Source organism: Cimex lectularius, unplaced genomic scaffold (assembly GCF_000648675.2).
Source record: "Cimex lectularius strain Harlan isolate CLEC.00 unplaced genomic scaffold, Clec_2.1 scaffold105, whole genome shotgun sequence".
Taxonomy (NCBI): domain Eukaryota; kingdom Metazoa; phylum Arthropoda; class Insecta; order Hemiptera; family Cimicidae; genus Cimex; species Cimex lectularius.
Window position 1 is genome coordinate 1,043,231 of NW_019394178.1, and position 20,363 is coordinate 1,063,593.

General features: G+C 34.3%; 2 protein-coding genes across 4 annotated transcripts in view; one reads left to right on the forward strand and one right to left on the reverse strand.

The window, feature by feature from the left end:
* Positions 1-20,363, reverse strand: part of LOC112126113 — a 302,358-nt gene that overhangs the window by 261,902 nt on the left and 20,093 nt on the right. The gene's annotated exons all lie outside the window — the stretch shown is intronic.
* Positions 1-20,363, forward strand: part of LOC106664874 (protein slit) — a 234,670-nt gene that overhangs the window by 195,665 nt on the left and 18,642 nt on the right. For both annotated transcript variants that reach the window (XM_014390923.2, XM_014390924.2), the window contains 2 exons: positions 16,378-16,511; positions 18,534-18,686. In XM_014390923.2, coding sequence (XP_014246409.1) covers positions 16,378-16,511; positions 18,534-18,686 — 287 coding nt within the window. The remainder of the gene's footprint in view (positions 1-16,377; positions 16,512-18,533; positions 18,687-20,363) is intronic.

Below are 20,363 nucleotides of genomic sequence, written 5' to 3' on the forward strand. Positions count from 1 at the left end.
AAATCGAATCGGCAATAAATAAGAAAGAAAAACAAAAAGGGAGACAGAAAGACCTACAAACTGACGACGAAAAAAGATTGAGGTTGAGTAAACGAGAATATCTTGGTCTGAGACTTTTTCAGAGACAGAAATTTCATCAAAAATCAACTAGTTAAATTATTTATTTTCGGTTCAGGGTTTTGGGTTTATAAAAGGCGCCATTTTAGGCCTGATTCGAACCCCATGCATTCTTCTTTCATGATATATTTGGAGATGAAGCAATATCGAATCATATTAAGAAAGATAATAATTTGTAATATTTTATTGAAGCTCTTAGTTTTCAATGGAAACTATGAATGAAATTCTGCTCTGAAAGCCCCCAAAACCACGGAAGTGCCCTGAGCCACCGTGCTTTTATTAATTCGCTGAAATGTTCATCTCCGCCTGCTCCGCCTACTTTATAATGCGCGAAGGAAATTCCATGTTTCCATCAAAACTTCGCCTACTCTTCTTGATTAGGTCTCGGCCCATAAAGAGAGGAGGAAAAATAAAAGAGGCTTCTTAGACTAATACGGCAAAGTTATCCCCCCTTGTCATCAGTGGGGAAACCGAGCAGGAGCCACAAATCTTGGAAAAGGAGGCGAAATCCGTTCATGACTTGAACGAATTAAAAATTACATTTTTTGTCCGAAGTGCAGAGAAAAAATCTAAAGTTTAAATCCCACGATATCAAAAGCAGGCTTACTTAATAATTAAATGTAAACATTAAGGACATAAATGTTTATAAAGAGATGATCTAGGTTCAGGCACGGCCAACTATTTGCCCCCGGGCCGGATTGGAAAATTATTTTATTTGCCGGACGAAATATTAATTTCGACGATTAGCCTGATCTATAAAGCTTATACATCCGCTAACAAATAGTTTCCTTGCTGATTATCAACTGTCTGACGTGTATCAAGAATTGTGATTGGTTTTCTGTAGAGTAAAAAACTTACAAAGCGATATCTGGGTAAACGGATGCTTGAAAACAATAAAAAATTTCGCACTTAAAATTGAAAAATGTTAACCAAAACACTTATTTCTTTAAGTAAACAAAATTTTATTATGAAATTTGTTTATGAACAATTGTAACTAAATCAATACAATATATTAACATAATAACTAATTAATTAATCTTTAAGTAAGGTATTAGTCGAGATAAAAAAGTCAGTGCCACGAGCGGGATTCGAACCCACGATCTTTATCTCGACCAATACCTTACTTAAAGATTAATTCCAAAGAATTTAATTGGTCAATCGGACTACGAAACCTAATCGATTTAATAAGTTAAATGAAGTATACTTCACTAAAGCTCTCCGTGGCCATTTGTCATTTGTCATTCCATTCATTTGTCGCCGAGAATCAAATAGATTACAAGTCATTTGAAAAATGGCAAAAAGGAGGGAAAAATTCAAAAAGGTGAGGTTGAGATGGGAAGTTGGTGTCCGAGCGGATCGAAGTCACGATAGCTCAAGTGATAGCGCTTGGGTTCATAGCGTCAAAAAGGCTAAGTCTTGGGTTCGAATCCCGCTCGTGACTCCGACTTTTTTATCTCGACCAATACCTTACTTAAAGATTAATTAATTGCAAAGAAATTAATTGGTCAATCGAACCACGAAACCTAATCGATTTAATTATAACTAATGCGACACGTTGTTGAACTTATCGCTTATTATTTTTTAATATTTGGTTCTATACTTGTAGTAGGTATACTTAATACCGCCTCCAAATGTAAGTCATTTAGTCTTGATCTTGTATTTTTATTTAGATTAAAAAGAAAGGTTTGATCACAAAAATATAAGTTGAGTTAAAGATTACTAAATACGATTTTTAAATTTCCATATTTTTCATTATTCAATTGCTTATAAAAAATTTCACAAATTTTCTCGCTCTATTTGTAAAAATTCATTACATTGTAAATTAATTATTTCTAATTGTATATAAAAAAGGAACGTCACCACTTGTACAGAAAATGGATTCCGGATAATAGATAAAATTTTATCATTTTTTTTAAACAATCTAATCTCGAAATTTGTCATTAGTGCAAGGATATTTTTACCAAATGTTGAACCTTTCTTTTAAAATACTTAAAGATATGGTCTGTAACGTTGGAAAATGATCAAACTTGCTTTCAGCCAGATTTTGAGAAAAAAGGCTAAGCTTTATTTTAAAAGCCCTTAATTTCTGTCATAAATCATGGGCCAATGAATTTTGCCCTTGTAAACTTGTGTTGAATACGTTTAAATGTTTGAGAATATCCAAAGAAAATGCTTAATCACAAATCCAATTCGGATCTAATAATTCAAGAAAACCATCATTTTAAGCATTTAAATATTTCCTCTCGAAGGTCCCACACACGTCTTAAAACCTTTCCAAAACTTAAACAACGGCTAATTGATTGGTATTTAGTCCTTCAAGGAGATCAAGAAATTACCTGTGATTTAATCCTTTTGATCGTAGGAAATTCACTAATCTCCCATTTGTAACATGATCGATTTTTAAAATATTTTTGCATAATGCGTGTTGATGAATAATGCAGTGTGTGGGTATATTTTTATGATTTGAATTTATTTCGAAAATTTTATCTTCAATGCGTTTGATGAGCCCAATTTTTTCCCCGATCATTTTTGATGATCCATTTGTCGGAACATTCACCATTTTTTTTCCAGTCAACAGTGTACTCCAAAAAACACTTTTCAGTCTCTACGAAAAGATCTTCTCTCTTTGTTGTGCCTTTGATTGAAACAAATGATAAAAGTTCTTCCTTAAATTGAAAATCTTCTCTGATAAATCTGATTAAATTAACAACTGAGCCATATCTTTTACATCTCAACTTACGCCACCTGGCAATGTCGCTTGAACATCAAACAGATCATATCGAGTATTTAATTCTACATAACGGGATCTTTTTTAAAAATATATAGAAGTATCGAGAATTCATTCGATTAATTACTAGAACTTATATTGAAAACTTGTTCCCGGGTCACAAATTCATTACGCGGGTCGTATGTTGGCCCTGCCTGATTTAGCCAGTGTTTCGTTCGTTTTCGAGGAAAAAGTGAAAACGAGTATACACAACATAGAAAAACCTACAAACCTGAAAACACTTCTGCAAAAGATTACGACGTCAATAAAAGACAATGTTGCGCGCAGATTTCCCGTTATAGCGCATAAAAGCATAAGACGTCATGTCTGACTCGTAACGAGAGTTCCGGCGACGAAAAAACGACTATTGAAACCTTTCTAAATATATCTAAGTAAACAATTATTTTTTATAAAAAGGAAAAAGGCAAAACCAGGATCACCTTTCATAGTGAGAGCCTTTATTTATGTTCATAAAAGTTTTTTTTTGCCTGTTTGTGATTGTAGTTATTATTTGCTTTTTATACATTGAAATATACAATGGTTGCTGAATTGCTCGTAGTTTTTGTCAAGTATAGCATGGATTTTCTTTGTGCGGTTTGGCCAATTTCCATCCGTTTTTTCACGCCCTTTAAGTATATTAAATATAAAACAGACCTAAAATGAACTATTTCTTTCAATATATTTTTGATTAATAGGAGGCAGAATGAAAAAAAAGTGTATTGGACATGTCAAATTTAATATTTCAACAATTTTAAGCAGGGATGAAAGTTGAAAAAATTGTTCTTCAGTAACGTTATTTTACTTTTTTTCATAACTGGCTTGCACCAGGAAAATTTTATTAACCATCTTCCCACCACATAATATTTTCGTTTCATTATACTAGCTTTATGAAATTCCTTAAAATAAAAACCTTAAATTAAACATCAAAGTTTACGCAGGGCCTATATAAACGCTAATTTAAAAAATTGAAAGAACTTAATTACCCCTATTATCACAGAGGGTGGTAATATCCTAGAAAAATTCCCCTTACACTGTTATTTTTTGTAAAATTACAATTTAATTTTAACTCGGACATCCCAAAATATTTATTATAACGAAAGAACACGAGGATTTTTCAACACTATTTTGAAAATTTATACGCAATCTTATTGCATCAGATGCTGAAAAACATAAATTTAAGAAATCACCGATCACTGTGTTATAATGCATTTTTAAACTGTTAAATTGATTTAGGTACTTTGACTAATTTTGACAACCTCACAAATAATTTCTGCTTTATCTGATATCCCTACGTTCAACCAGGGCTTTTAGAAATGAACCTACGAATTTCGTATTTTTCATGCTAGGATTTAACTGTTATCATGTGAAAGTAGAAGAAAATTTTTACAAAAAAAAAACATTTATAATTAAATTGAAATCCTAACGTAAAAGAGTGATTGGTTATAAAATTTCAAATTATATAACTTCCTAACAAGAGGTTTTGAATTCTGAACCGCGTAATTATAAAATTTTCCAATGCGATCAGCGATAAAAAGAAAAACCGTGGGGCTTAGCGTTTGCAAAGGGACATAAACAAAAGTAAGTTAATTGCTCACACAGCTTACAAATCGATTTACCGTTCGCCCCCTGTGAATTATTTCCAATGTTTATTTTCGTCTCGCTCACGTAAAACAGTTTAAAATCTGAAGCTGTTTAACATGTCTTAACTTCTCAGACAAAACGCTTATTGAATGGTTTGTTCAAAACCTAACTGATCTTTATCATAATTTGACATAACAATAAATAATAAAGTTGTTTTATACAATTAAATTTATAAACTTCAATTAAATTTAAGTTTTTAAATTCCCTAATAGGGAAGGAATAGTCCGTCTCCAAGGTTGGCAGTTTCATCCAATACACGGACAGACGAATTTAACGCACTGTTCAATTTATTTAGTTTAAAATTTAAGCCATTATCTTTCTACATTAGTTACAGGTAATTAGAAGCAATCGTAGTCAAAGTAAACAGTTAATAATGCTTTGTTTACTTCCTTTGTTTACTTCTGTACTGATTAATCCCTTTTGCACAAACAGTAGCAATATGCCATTCCATTCTGATACTCCTAAAGATCGCGTTCACTTAATTTTTTCCTTCGTTAATTTCATTTGATTTTATTCTTATTCTTAAACCGTTTTCAATTACTTCAGTCAGGCATTTGAGTGATTATGACAGTGTCAGAGTCATAACATTATTAGTGGGAGGGTACAGCCAACGCGAACTCTCTTGGAGATTGAGTGTAAATCATTCTACAATAGGAAGGGTTCTGTAGAAGAAAAACAGAGTTTCAGACTAGAAGGCCAGAAAGCTTCGACCTAGGTCTTCAGACGAGAGACACGATAGAGTCATTCGTCATCAGGCTATACGAAACCGCAGCATAACGGGAAATCAGACATATTGCTTCCCGATTTACTCATCGTCAACAAGACAAGAGGATCTTTAACGTCCGCACCTNAATAAGATCCTCCAAGGAGCAGACGCACATCACACAAGCCAGTGTCACAAACGACCGCCAGGACCACCCGAACCTCTTCGGCATCTCTTACGAGACCCTTCAAGGCACGAGCGACCCAACAGCCGCGTATTTGCTACACCCCATCCATCGACACGTGAGATTTGCAGGTCTCTTTTTGTTCAGTCTCCGAAGAGACCTTAACAGTGGCGCCACGGGAAGGCAAAAGCCTGCGGGGGCGGGATAGGTTATAAGTTGCACGTCACCGCACGACCCCATCCTCCTGTCCAACGCATCACGCGGACGGTGTGGATGACCACCGGGAAATCAGACAGGACCAGTCCGAAATGTTTCGATTTCCTCCAACATTGTAAGAAGGCTCAATGAAAATAACCTCAAGGCCCGTGACCCGGTTCGTCGCCCTCTTATTACAGTTCAGAATGGACTGGCTTCAATTCGCACGAGAAACTGGGGAAGGTTGGGGACGAGTTCTCGAGATGAGGTGATAGTTGGATTCAATTATTCACATGGCTTTAATTTCATATGGAGACGCTCTGGAGAAAGGTACGCCTCATGTTGTATTGTTCCTCAGGTGGCATTTCACGGTGGATAGTTCATGTTCTGGGTGGCATTTACTTAGACGCGCGCACCGAATTGGTTGTTGCGCAAGAAAAATATCTAACTTGACTAGGTGTACTTACAAGACATAATCGAAGAACTGTCATTTACCCCCACATAGGTGATATTGCTAATTCAGGATAATACCAGACCCCAAAGAGCACGTACTGTGGATTACTACGTGAATGAGGTTGGAAATGAGTGCCTGGTGTGACCAGTTCAATTTGGACCTAATCGAACACATCTGGGATCAACTTAAGCTACTAGAATATCTTTCAATTAATTAAGGTTTTTAGTTTAGATAAAAAAGTCAGTGTCACGAGCGGGATTCGAACCCACGATCTTCGGCTAGATACGCCGCAGCTCTATCACTTGAGCTATCGTGACCTCGATCCACACGGACACTAACTTCCCATGTGAATCCCACCTTTTTTTAATATTCCCTCCTTTTTGCCATTTTTCAAATGTCGTGTAATCTATTTGACAAATGAATGGCCATGGAGAGAGAAGGTATACTTCATTTTAACTTATTAAATTCACTAGTTTTCCCCGCTCGTGACACTGACTTTTTTATCTCAACTAAAAACCTTAATTAATTGAAAGATATTAATTGGTCAAGCGGACCAAGAAAACTAGTGAATTTATTAAGATACTAGCTCGATGGCGAAACCCAGGTCCGCCCCTAGGCAGTTAGGTAACACCCTAGAAGAGTTAAGCCAGGAACACACTTACCCGATGCTACGCCATGCGACGCTACCCGATGCTACCCGACGCCTTGCCACGTTTTGGTGGGGTGTGCACATCTATCCGACGCAAGCACACGTCGCGTACAGTCCACAGCGTTTATCACAATAATCACTATCACAATCGCAACGCATCTTTTGTTCTTAATGCACTATTTTGAGCAAAACCTTGTAATAAATTGTTAGTTAAATTTTATGAGCACAACCATCTAATAAATTGTTTGTTAAACTTAATTGTTTTAAATAAAGTTACTCCTAACCATCATAATTAAACAATGTTTATAAAAACTTATGCATTTTTGATCTCGTTTAATTTGGTTTACATTAAAATAACATGTTGTAATTAATATAACGACAAAATTACATGTACTTAGTTTGAAATAAACTACAAAAAATATGAGTGTCCTGTTCTGATGCTACCCGACATTACAAAATGGTGTAATTTTACGAGCAAAACTATGAAATAAATTGTTAATTAAATTTTATGAGCAAAACCGTGTAATAAATTGTTCCAATTTTAGTATATGTACCGCCGAAGCGAGTACAATAAATTGTTAGTTAAATTCATTATATCAAAAAATCGTATTCCGGTGTTTTGATTAATTTTCTACCAAACCATTAAAATTAATTTTTTAAATAAAAACTAATTATTTTTTAATCACAGTTAATTTGGTTTATATTAAAATAAGTATGTTGTAATTAATATAACGACAATAATACTTGTAGTTTGAATAAAAATATGAGTGTCCGGTTCTTTTGTCTTCGACTGTACTCGATGCGACCGGACGAAAATCTGGACAGTGGGGATCGCAGAGCGTCGGGTAGGTTAGCGTGGTATAGCATCGGGTTGATGTGCACGGGCAACCTTATGGAAAATCGGAGTTTGGATTTGCGTCGGGTAGCATCGGGTAGATGTGCACGGGGGTAATGCAACCTTATGGAAAATCGGAGTTTGGATTTGCGTCGGGTAGCATAGGGCAGCGTCGCATGGCGTAGCATCGGGTAAGTGTGTTTCTGGCTTTAGAAACGGCTGATATTTGACGAATGGGAAAGAATTTCTCAGGACTTTTTCAGAAATCTTTTCTAAGGAATGCAAAAACATTTAACGGACGTGTTCATGCCAGTGGTGGAAATCGTCGGGGTATTGAAGGAGACAAAAGTTTTTTTTTTTCTTTGTTCAATATTTTTTTATAGAAGTACGCAATCTTTTTAAATGCCTTACAGCCGAACCTATTTTTGGTATGCAAAATACGAATAAACCTGAAAACATTAAAATTTAAGTAAGGGTGGTGCGTTTATTTTGGTCACCAGTGTAAATGGCAAATACATCGTACATAAATAACAAAGGAAAACGATAAATATTATAAATTCGTAATATACTTTATTTTTAACTTGCAGATAAAATCACTATAGTTTTTAATGCACTAGCAAAACCTTTTCTCCAAACAAGTAAAAAAATTATCTAACAATCCGTTAACAACATAGTAGTTATGATAAAAAGAAACACAGTATAACATTATATGTACAAGGTTAAATGTTGTTCTTATTTTTTATATTATTTATACGTAGTTGAATTCTGTTACGATAAATTTCCTGCGTTTTAAAGCGTTCATCAGATATTTAAACAATTGGTTTCAATCCTTACATTTCAAAATGTAAATAACACTTTCACGGGATAATTGTTTCAAGCCGCATACATCACCCCTCAACTCCTCCAACACCTACACTCGGCTCGGAAGTGTTAATGGTTTTGCGGTGTGCTCATATTACACATAGAGCATTTTATTTATGCAGGCAGGGTTTGCAATTTAAGTTTAAACTATTTTTATTATATATACAGGGTGAATTGCTACTCGTGCTACAAACTTCTCCAGTAGATTCTTCACCCTAAAATGAACAAAAAAGTTCATATTGTCCATGGTCCGATTCTCAACCATTTCAGAGTAATTTCGCTTTTTATCGATTTTGAAAGATATCACGTCCTGGCGTCGGAAAATCGTGATATCTTTTAATCTAAACATTTCTCTGAAAATCTAATAGCACCGTTGAAATTCCCGTTAATTTTTCAATAAGAAGATGACGGTGGCAAAATGTTTGGGCTAATTTTTTGTGTTTTATTTCAGCCAGAACTACAAAAAGAGTGGAAAATTGTGTAAATCGGAAAGTGTATAAAGTAATCCAGAGTTTCTAATTTTAGTCTCAGAAGGCAGCAAATTTGAGGAAAACTACCTGATTTAATAACGCTTCCAACGCACTCGTCATTTTCTTATTTAGTGGTTGTGAGACCAAGATGTTGATGACAAAAAGAGAAAAAATGGTGGTTCAAGGATTGCTAATGTTTGAGAGTGACTTGCTACTCGTGCTACAAACTTCACCAGTAGATTCTTGACCCTAAAATGAACAAAAAAGTTCATATTGACCATGGTCCGATTCTCAACCATTTCAGAGTAATTTCGCTTTTTATCGATTTTGAAAGATATCACGTCCTGGCGTCGGAAAATCGTGATATCTTTTAATCTAAACATTTCTCTTAAAATCTATAAGCACCGTTGAAATCCCCGTTAATTTTTCAATAAGAAGATGAAGGTGGCAAAACGTTTGGGTCTTTCTTCCTTGACCTTCTAGCTGTTTGTAAACTTCTTAAGCATTACATACTAAATGGGCATTAAATTAAATTAAAAAATTTCAATGGAATTATGATTTTGATTCTCTCTAAAAATTAACGGGGATTTCAACGGTGCTTATAGATTTTAAGAGAAATGTTTAGATTAAAAGATATCACGATTTTCCGACGCCAGGACGTGATATCTTTCAAAATCGATAAAAAGCGAAATTACTCTGAAATGGTTGAGAATCGGACCATGGACAATATGAACTTTTTTGTTCATTTTAGGGTGAAGAATCTACTGGAGAAGTTTGTAGCACGAGTAGCAATTCACCCTGTATATAAATATTTTACTCTCTATTAGAACAATCTTTCGAATGGGAGGGGGGCTCTAAACCTTATAGTTTAGTAGGTTTTAGTAGTTCCTGTTCGTGAGCCGTCTGAACAAAGCGTAAAATGTTTTAAATCAAGCGGCGGTTTTCTTTAATCGATTCTGTACTTGACAGAATATGCGTAAGGGATTGCCCCGATTTTCTCTCCAGTTCCTCCCACTGTTTATACCATAATTTTTTTTTACAAAATTTTATTTGAAAGAAACCGCGTAAGTCTACCTTCAGGGCATTTTAGAAACCGCAACACATATTCGAGATGATGTGCCAACGAAAACTGAAATATCGGTGCCAGTCCGTTTCCAAAAGCCGTGTCTAATTCGGAATATTAGATGGTACAGCAAAAAGCTTTTATAAAAGTTTAAAAGTTGTATTTTTTCTAATTCTTTATTGATTTTAAAACCTCACACCTGCGCTCTGTAACAAAGCATCATAATTTGACAAAATAATAGATGCCTAATATAAATTGATATATGTCATACAAGTTATAAGAAAGTACTTGAATAGAAAAAACAAATCCCAGGTGAAATCTAGGTGTTAAAACTACCAATATGCACGTACGTATAACGACACCTCCACATCTATATTTATTAAAAGTGTCCTTTTAAATAATATCACAACCCAGGATGAGATCCCAAGAGCGTTGCACAATTTACAAGCAGTGAGACTGCATATTTTACTAACCCGGATAGAAATGCTATCCCCTCTTAGATTTTTATCCTCTGGGTTATCGGGAAAGGCCTCATGGATAAATCAACAGGACCTGGTGTCAAATATTAACAGGTAATTTTGAGGCGAACCAGCGAATGCTTTTAACCGACAACATTTCCATTAGACATCAGTAAAACATGATGACAATTTATAAATAACTCCTCATTTGTTCATTGTTTATCTCATTCCATTCACAAGTCAGAATTATTGCACGGCCGTCAAAACAAGTATGCATTAAGCCTTTAGTACATTTGGTGCAAAACCGTAAACATAAAATTGCATTGCTTGAACTTAAATTTTAATTTTTTGAATTGTACAACTTTGAAACTAGACACATTTCATTATCTGTCTATTTTTTAAATGAAAATGGAATTTGAACAATAATCGACAGAACAACTAATCGATAAAATGAAGTTGAAGGAAAATAAATTTGCAAATTAGAATATGAAATAACAATATCGTGCATATATCTAGATAAAATGCTCTACTATACGTGAACAGAAAGATAAATAATCAAATAAATAGATAATCAGAGATAAATGGAAAAGTGGTTGAGAATAGAAAACTGTAAAGATACATAGATAGATAAAGGGAAAGAAAGAGATACATTATTAGATATGAGAGAGAGAGAGAGAGAGAGAGAGAGAGAGAGAATACATTTATAGATATAGGAATTAATATTTAATTACATAAAATAAGATAAAACTGTTCGATACAGAAGTAAATTGAAGAATGATTGACAAGCTGGTAAAACAGATAAAGGTGATAACAAGTATATTTTTTACATATACAAATATATTTTTTAGAACAAGTATTTGATGCGTTATCATAATGAGAGAGAGAGAGAGAGAGCGAGCGAAATAGGGAGAAAGAGAGCGAGAGAGAGAGAGAGAGAAAAAAAACATTTACAGATATATAGCTTAATAATTAATTATTAATAATAACACATGAAGATAAAACTGGAAAAATGAACTGGTCAATACAGAACTAAAGACAAGCCGATAGTACACTCTGATAGGCAAACAAGAGAGAAAGAAAGAGCGAAAAAGGATTATAGGGAGAGACAAAGTGAGTGGGTGTGTAAGTGGGTGGGTGAGAGAGAGAGGAGAGAGAGAGAGAGAGAGAGAGAGAGAGAGAGAGAGAGAGAGAGAGAAAACGAGCTAGAACGTAAAAAGATGCAATTATTTTTGTATGTTGTAACTTATTTGTTTTTGTTTCAGTTTCAGGAGGATACGCACTCGGACGCTTAGAGAAAAACGAGTCCTCTAATTTTCATTTGATTTTAGTAAACAAAATGTTTGATATTAGAAAAGGAATTTTTTAAAGAATTGTAGGGACAGAGAGAGTGGGTGAGAGAGAGAGAGAGAGGTAAAAAAGAGCGAGAGGGAAAGCGAAAGAGTGAGCGAGAGAAAGTAGAGAGCAAGAGAAAGCGAGAGGAAGAGAAAGAGAGAGTAAGAAAGAGAAAGTGAGAGAAAAGCAGAAGAGAGAGTGAGAGAGAGAGAAGGTTTGAGTGTGAGAGAGAAAGAGAGAGAGACAGAGGGACACTAAGAAGTAGTAAGAGAGAGAGGGAGAGAGAGAGAGAGAGAGAGAGAGAGAGAGAGAGAGAATATATATTATAGAATAATTCTAATGTTCTTATTAAAAACTGGAAGATGTACCAAAATAATAATATTACAACCAAACCCCTTTTATTTATTTTATTTTTATTGATTGCCAAAATATGCTTCCAAACTTTAAATTTTTAAAATAGTGATACGCAATTATTATCATGTGAAATTGAAAAACGCAAGTTTTTTTTCGCTTATAACATTTTAACCTAGATTAATTTTATAGTACACTTGTGGCGAGGCTGTGTTGTTAAAGTTTTTCATAATACTTTTTGTTAATAATGTCGTTCAATAATGTAAATTTCCGTCATACAGTGTGGCCAGATTTCACTTAAATTAAGCCGCCCTTCATTATACCTGCCGGGACAATTCGGTAAAAGCATTAATTACATTAACATAAATTTAGTTGTAAGTTTTTCACGGGAAGCATTATGTAACAAGTATAACGCAGGCTGAAATGATAATCTTCTTAATTACCATTGTGTTTTTAAAAACATCACGCTCGTGCAAAACCGTCAGGAAAATAGTCCCAGAGTAAAACTTACAAGCTTCGACACGTTTTTCTTTTAAAAAATTAGTAAAAGTAAGTGATCAATTCGTAAATAAATGCATAAATGTTTATAAAATTATCTAAATTATAAGTATGTTAAAGAAATCGGAAAATCTTTGAAAATTCTGAATGATTTTTAGTTGTTGTTTAGTGTAACTGATAAATTATCACTTTTTTACGTTCAAATCTAAAACGATTTGTTCTTAGAGAAAATAAATGTTTCCTTTTAATAAACATTCTTTGTTTTGCTGAAAAATAACCTTGCTTTAAACCATTATTCATTTTTCATTTATTAAACATCAATTCTTTAGGCTGGAAGAAGACCCATGAAAATAAAAAAATCATTTATTTCCTTCAAAATTCTCGCCTTCCAAATTCCTCGGATTTTTTTCGAAAATCGCTAAAACTGTGAAAACTTTGAAAATACACCACCGATCACCCGAGATTTTACAGTTTATCGAACTAAAACTTAAAAGTTCACTTCATGATACAAATGACATATCCGAAGATAAATTAGGACCGCAGATATAATATAAAACGTTTGAGGTGTTCTTATTGATTTCATTTTTATTTTTCTTACTTATAATGGCATAATGTCTAGACTTTATTGACACAGGCTAAAGACAGAACAATCCATGTTTTCATAACATCGAATTTGGATAAAATCCGATGAATGAATTTTTTAGTAGAAGACAGGAGAAAAAAGCCCAAAAAGTCTAAGTCAAAAAATTTGATTCGTTATAATAAAATCGTTTGTAATTTATTAAGATTATGCATCAAAAATATAACTTTGCACTCATTATTAGCTAAATTTGAAAAATCCTATTTTGCCCTTAAAAAGAAAAACGAGTAAATCCTAATTGTGCTAGTTTTAGAGCTTTAAGGTGTTTCTTTTTCCAACCTTGTTTTGCCCTGGGTTTTCTCGCAATTTTCTCATTGTCATCCATGCGAACCCAAGACTGGATATACTGCCTCCACCTTTCACCTTTAATCCCGGCAGCACAGCCCCGTCCATTTAGCTCGGATTGCTGCTAATATATCTCTTTCCCCTATTTATTTCGTTTTGTACCTCTAAGCCTGGACTATTTCCTGTACATTTTTCGGTTGTGTTTGTTTTAAATTTGATCGACTTTTGCCCGTGTTTATTTTTTTTTAAACAAGACTGCTTTATTGGAATGAGGCCTATTATCGTAATTGATCATTAGACCGTTTAAATCTGCAGCTTTACGTTTTGACAGCGTAAAAGAAGTCCGATGAACTTTCTTTTATTCTCATTTTTTTAACAAGTTGATAAAACCAAGTATAAAGTCCAAAAGTATCGTCCTAGTTTGAGTTTGTTTATTTTTTTCTTTGTTTTTGTGGAAGAAGGCGTTTTACAAATTGCAAATAAGTTCACCACTCTCAACGCTAACAAGTCGGTCTAAACGAGACCACTTTTAATAATGGGCCGGGGCGGCATTGTATGGCTTTTTGTGGCCTGGCTGCCTGCTGAACGAAGGGCGGGGTAATTGTGTCTTTCTTTCATCCGCTTCCTTGTCATTTGCATGTTGCCAACCTCTGCAGCCCGAGGAAATTAAAGAGTGGGGTTATACTTTGGCCGAATTTGTACACGCTCGCTCACTAGAACGAAATAAATTTAAATATAATATGAGATTTAAAAAAACTAGCTACATAAAGATCTAAAATGGGAGCATTTCCCGTCAAAATTTTGTTTAAGAGGAAATTGTGGTTCAACAGGTTCGGAATTATTAGCATACTACATTAGCACGGTCTATGATCGGCCAGCCATTGTGACATGATTAGTACGCTATTTCACTATCATTTTACCTTTATGAATTAACATTTTATAGCACAATGTAATAAAAGAAGCAGAAAAAGTAAGATTGAGAAAGGCTATTAAGAGAAAAAACATCAATGTTCCATCGATCCATATGATCCACACACACAACTCTGACCAGCTATGAAAAATACTTTTAAAAAAATAATAAAAAATATAAAAAACGAAAATTCACACTGAGGTTCACATTGATCTTTTTCTCCCAAGACAGCATGCAACAAGAAGAATGATCTACTTCTTGAACATGAAAAACTTTCACCTTCCGGATAGCCGTGATCGTATAGGTCACGGCAATTAATTTTTATTATTGGGTTGTCCGGAAAATAATGCAGGATTTTGGTATTAAACAAAAAAAAAGAAACTAGTTACTTTAAAGCAATGTTCTTTAATCAAAATAATTTCCCATACNAATGAGTAATCCTGTAAACGTAAACAGAATATTTTATATAGATTTTTTTTAATGAAAACTTAAAATCCTGCATTATTTTCCGGACAACCCAATATTTGTAAAAAAAATTTTATTAACAAATTTAATCCAAAATGACAATTGTTTTGAAAATTCGACTGAATGTACAAATTTTCTCTCTCTCTCTGTCCCTTTCTCTCTCTCGTATTCTCTCGCTCTCTCTCTCTCTCCTACTCTCTCACTCCCTTTCTCTCACTCTCTCTCGCTCTCTCTCACTAACTCCCTCTCACTTTCTCTCACTCCCTTTCTCTCTCTCTCTCTCTCTCTCTCTCTCTCTCTCTCTCGCGCGCGCGCTCTCCCTCGTACTCTCGATCTCTCTCACTAACTCCCTCTCACTCTCTCTCATTCCCTTTCTCTCACTCTCTCTAACCTCTCGCACACCTTTTCTCTCGCTCTCTCTCTCACTCCCTTTCTCTCACTCTCTCTCTCGCGCGGGCGCTATCTCTCGTACTCTCTCTCGCTCTCTCTCACACTCTCTAACTCCCTCTCACCCTCTCTAACACTTTCTCTGTCTCTCTCGCTGACTCTCTTACTCTCTCTCTCTCTCTCGCTCTCTCTGTCTCTCTCGCTCTCTCTCATTCTATCTCACTTCTCTCGCATGCTCACTCTCTCTCCCCTCATCTCTATGGTCTATTGACATATCAATCAGACTCTCTTTCTGTCTGTCTCACTCTCTGTCTTTCCCTCTCTCTTCATCTATCTTTCTAAGACTAAAAATAAACTCTTATTTATTAATTGTTAATTGCCATTGTCTTTTTCTCTCCTTCTTCCTTTCACACCTTTCCTCTCTCTCATTTTCCCTCACACCCTACCTTCTTTCTCACATTATCTGTCTGTATTTTTCAGCCACTCTTCTACATCTCTAATTATACATATTTATCCGTCTTTCACGTTATCTCTCATTGACAAAGCAATTTACCTTCTATCTATCTTTCTAACATTTCGCTCCCTTCTTCCGAACCCCTTCTACTACCCGTTCTATATCCTTCTACTGGTTTTTAAATATTATTCTCTTCGGTTTTACCAACTGTACAAAATTTCGGAAATCAGGTCTTTGATGCTCGTCCTTTCAATGCTGAGCAACCGATTCGTCGCTCAATTTTAAACTGATACTTCATGAACAATCCTTTCTAGCATGCGATTTGCTCATCATGGAAGTATTACACAAAAGAATCAGGATAAAATTCAATTTCCTCGAAAGACTCGAACGAAACAAGGCACTCTTTAATAGATAATCTAGCAATTATTAAATTGAAAAAATTGATGGTTCATAAATACGAACAAGAATTCACTAAATTTATCCTAAAACCTGTGAGAATACATTACTATCTAGATTACGTAAACATGATCAAAAATCTCGAAAGTTAGTTCAAGTGTATTTTTTAATTGCACAATACCACGTCTAACATGATACAAAGGTCGCATTAAAATTAAAATATCAGCAAGATTACCAAATAACAACTAGGTGTATGTTTCAGGAAAATGAGGCGACTGAACGTTGGAGGCAACGAACTCACGTCTATACCGAAAGCTGTCGGACATCTGGAAAATCTCAGAAAACTGGAGATGCAGGAAAATTCCATAACGCAAATCTCAGAAGCGGACTTCGAAGGTACAGTTTAAAACCAATATATTTTCTCATGGAGAAAACTAACTAAAGTATGACAAGTTTTAGTTTTTTCCATACTATATGAGATAAACCTGGGATATCTCTTTTTTTAACTATAACGCTGATAAAATGATAATTTTGACATATTTATTGACAAAGAAGTCATAAAAATTCAGGTTAGACATGGTTGCTTTACCTTTTTTATAATAATAAATAATTTTTGTAATAATAATTTTTAGTAGGTAGTTTAAAGTTTAAAGGTAAAAGACTTTTTCTTTATGTTCTCCCTGTGCCTTCTTCCCGTTACAAAACCCCATAAATATTGAAAGCACCGTCGATTCTAAGTATACAGGGTGCCCCAGTTCCTTCTCAGGGAATCGATTCTACTCTTCGTTTGGAGCAAAAAATGCTCAGGAAAAAATTTTCGGAAAGTTCTCTATTTTGAAGATATTCGTCAATTTAGGTTTTTTCAACTTTCCTCTACCTTACCACATAAAAACGCGCACAACTTCCAAAATGTTGAGACTACAATAAATCCAATTACACCATTTGAAAGAACGCTAAATTTGCTGTAAGATACTTCTATTTGCAATAATCTGAATGACATAAAATGTTAGCCAATATCAGTTGGAACATGTCAAAATTACAAAATTTAAAATTTTGGTCATGATTGCATGTTCTACTGAGGTTACAAAAAAATACGTACAACTTGTCAAATTTCACATAAACTTCTTCATCTAATATGCTTTACGTTGATTTTTCAACTCTACTAGAACTTTATTTAAAAACCTGGATATATCAACGTAAACATATTAGATGAAGAAGTTTTTGTGAAATTTGACAAGTTGTAGGTATTTTTTTGTAACCTCAGTAGAACGTGGAATCATGAACAAAATTTTAAATTTTGTTTGGCCTATCAAGCCGAAGTCGTGGGTTCGAATCCTGCTCGTGACACTGACTTTTTTATCTCAACATAAAACCTTAATTAATTGAATGTTATTAATTGGTCAAGCGGACCGCGAAAAGTAGTGAATTTAAATTTTGTAATTTTGACATGTTCCAACCGATATTGGCTAACATTTTATGTTATTATTATTATTATTATTATTAATTTTTAAGGGCGTTTTAACGGCTAAGGTCATTTCACGCCCTAACATCCAAACCTTCTATCTTAGGTTGCTATATCTCTTCTGAGTGCTATAAAGCTCTGACTCCAAACATTCACTCGAAATCTTATTTATCCTATTGCCATCCAAGCTTTAATTTTTCTTTTTAAAATTCTTAATTCGGAAGGCCAAATGCATACAAAATTCCCATTTTAAATTGCATAAAATTTAATAAATTTATAAAATTTATTTCTGTTTCTTTTTTTAATTAGAATTGTGAATTTTGTTCCATAATTTAAAAATTCCCCGTAGGCTTGTATGGCTAATAATAATAATAATAATGGAGTCAGACTAGCAACAGTCTCAGCATGAGTATTGGCTCATCCTTATCCTTTTATTCTTCCAGTCAAATATGATACATAAACTAATTCTACATAACAATAATAAGAAACAAAACACAATAACATTTCTTTATCTTTATCTTCTTTTTTTTTTTTTTGGAGGGAGCTATTTTTCTTATTTAAATTGCGATTTTGGAACATTTTATGTTATTCAGATTATTGCAAATAGAAGTATCTTATAACAAATTTAGCGTTCTTTCAAATGGTGTAATTGGATTTGTTGTAGTCTCAACATTTTGGAAGTTGTAAAAGTTTTTATGAGGGAAGGTAGTGAAAAGTTGAAAAAACCTAAATTGACGAATATCTTCTAACTAGAGAACTTTCCGAAAATTTTCTCCTGAGCTTTTTGCTCCAAACGAAGAGTAGAATCGATTCCCTGAGTTTCGTCAGAAGGAACTGGGACACCCTGTATATTATTTACATTTCCCATCGAATGACTTTTCGTACACATTTCAAACTCATTCTGTCGCTTTTGTCTTAACTGTTATTATTATATATTTTCATTATTATTTTTGCAGGATTGGTGAATCTCGATTCGCTCGGACTGGCCCACAACCACCTGAGGACGGTACCGGCCCGAGCATTCAGCCATTTGAGGCTTCTTAACTCGCTGGAACTGGACGGTAACCTCATCACGCACATAGATCCAGATGCGTTCGTTGGTCTTGAAGGTAAAAATTTCTTTATTAAATTTTTAGATAACCTAACAATGAAGATGTTGGAATATATCAAATTTGAAAATAATAATTTAAAGTCGGTTGCAAACTTGTTTTACACTAGAAAACACGATTTGAATTATTAATTAACTTTTGTCTATTAAAAATGCTAAAGTGTTTTAGGTTGCTGCTAAACAAAATGCTAATTTTGTTAATGTAAAGAAAAGGAAGTGGAAGTTTTTCATCGGAAATTGTGTTATGGACCATCCAACTTTGCACGTATCGCTTTTTACATTTCTTCCTGTGTGAGATTGACGTTTGCATGTTCCCCTCGTGGGAATGCTAAAAGCGGTTGAAACGATAAACAATTTAATTTTTATACATATTTGGCCGATCCTATATCAATTTTATCCTTTCTGAAAGTGTAGATGTTCTCCGGAAAGTTTAGTTTATAATATAAGGTTATTTAGGTTGAAAGAAAAGGTTTATTTAGTCTGTAAGGTTGTTCTCAAGCTTTTTCTAGTGTTACGTTGTAGAAAATAAAGTTATCGTTGTTTTGTTTTCATAAATTAGTTTTGTATCTTGAGTTTCGTTAGTTATAAACGCATTTTGTAAACACTGCTTCCAATTTACTTAGAATTATACGGTTAATTGGCCTGACGAAATTGTTAAGTGTAAGAGGTTGACACACCTAGCATGCTTAGTTGTTAGGGAGACACAAACCTAGGTCTTACTTTCTGGTTAACTAAAAAAAAAACTTTCAATTAATTAAGGTTTTTAGTCTAGATAAAAAAGTTTTTTAAAAAGTGTCACGAGCGGGATTCGAACCCACGATCTTCGGTTAGATAAGCCGCTGCTCTACCACTTGAGCTATTGTGACTTCGATCCACTAACTTCCCATCTCAACCCCACCTTTTGAATTTTCCCTCCTTTTTGCGATTTTTTCATCCCAACTAAAAACCTTAATTAATTGAAAGATATTAATTGGTCAAGCGGACCACGAAAACTAGTGATGAAGTATATCTTCACTAAAGCTCTCTGTGGCCATTTCATTTGTCGCCGAGAATCGAATAGATTACACGAAATTTGAAAAATGGCAAAAAGGAGGGAAAATTCAAAAGGAGGACTTGAGATGGGAAGTTAGTGTCCGAGTGGATCGAAGTCACGATAGCTCAAGTGGTAGAGCAGTAGCGTATCTAGCGGAAGGTCGTGGGTTCGAATCCCGCTCGCGACACTGACTTTTTATTCTCAACCAATACCTTTCATAAATACTAATTAAAAAATAACTTTTATTTATTTTGTTCTAATTTTTTTATACAGTTCACTGTTTCAATTTCAAATATTAACAGCGTGGCACCCATGTACAATTTATTATTAACATTTCTAATCACGCCTGTCATCACAGAGCAAAGTCGGCAAATATTTAGCGTAATATTTTGGCGCCCGTTTTTCCTGTTAGTATGATCAATGCAGCCCATGTATGACAGTAATTTAGAGACGAGAAAACTTAATTCACTTTCCATCATGAGCAATTTCATACCAGTTTTTCTTTACCTCATGTCTTCGACTAATATAAAATGGATTTTTTTGTTTTTAATGCTGCTGGTATCGTCAGGAGCAAATTGGACAATGTCTCCTTTTTTACTCAGTGCTGGTCCATGTGCTAGTTGTTGATCAGACCATTAAAAAAAA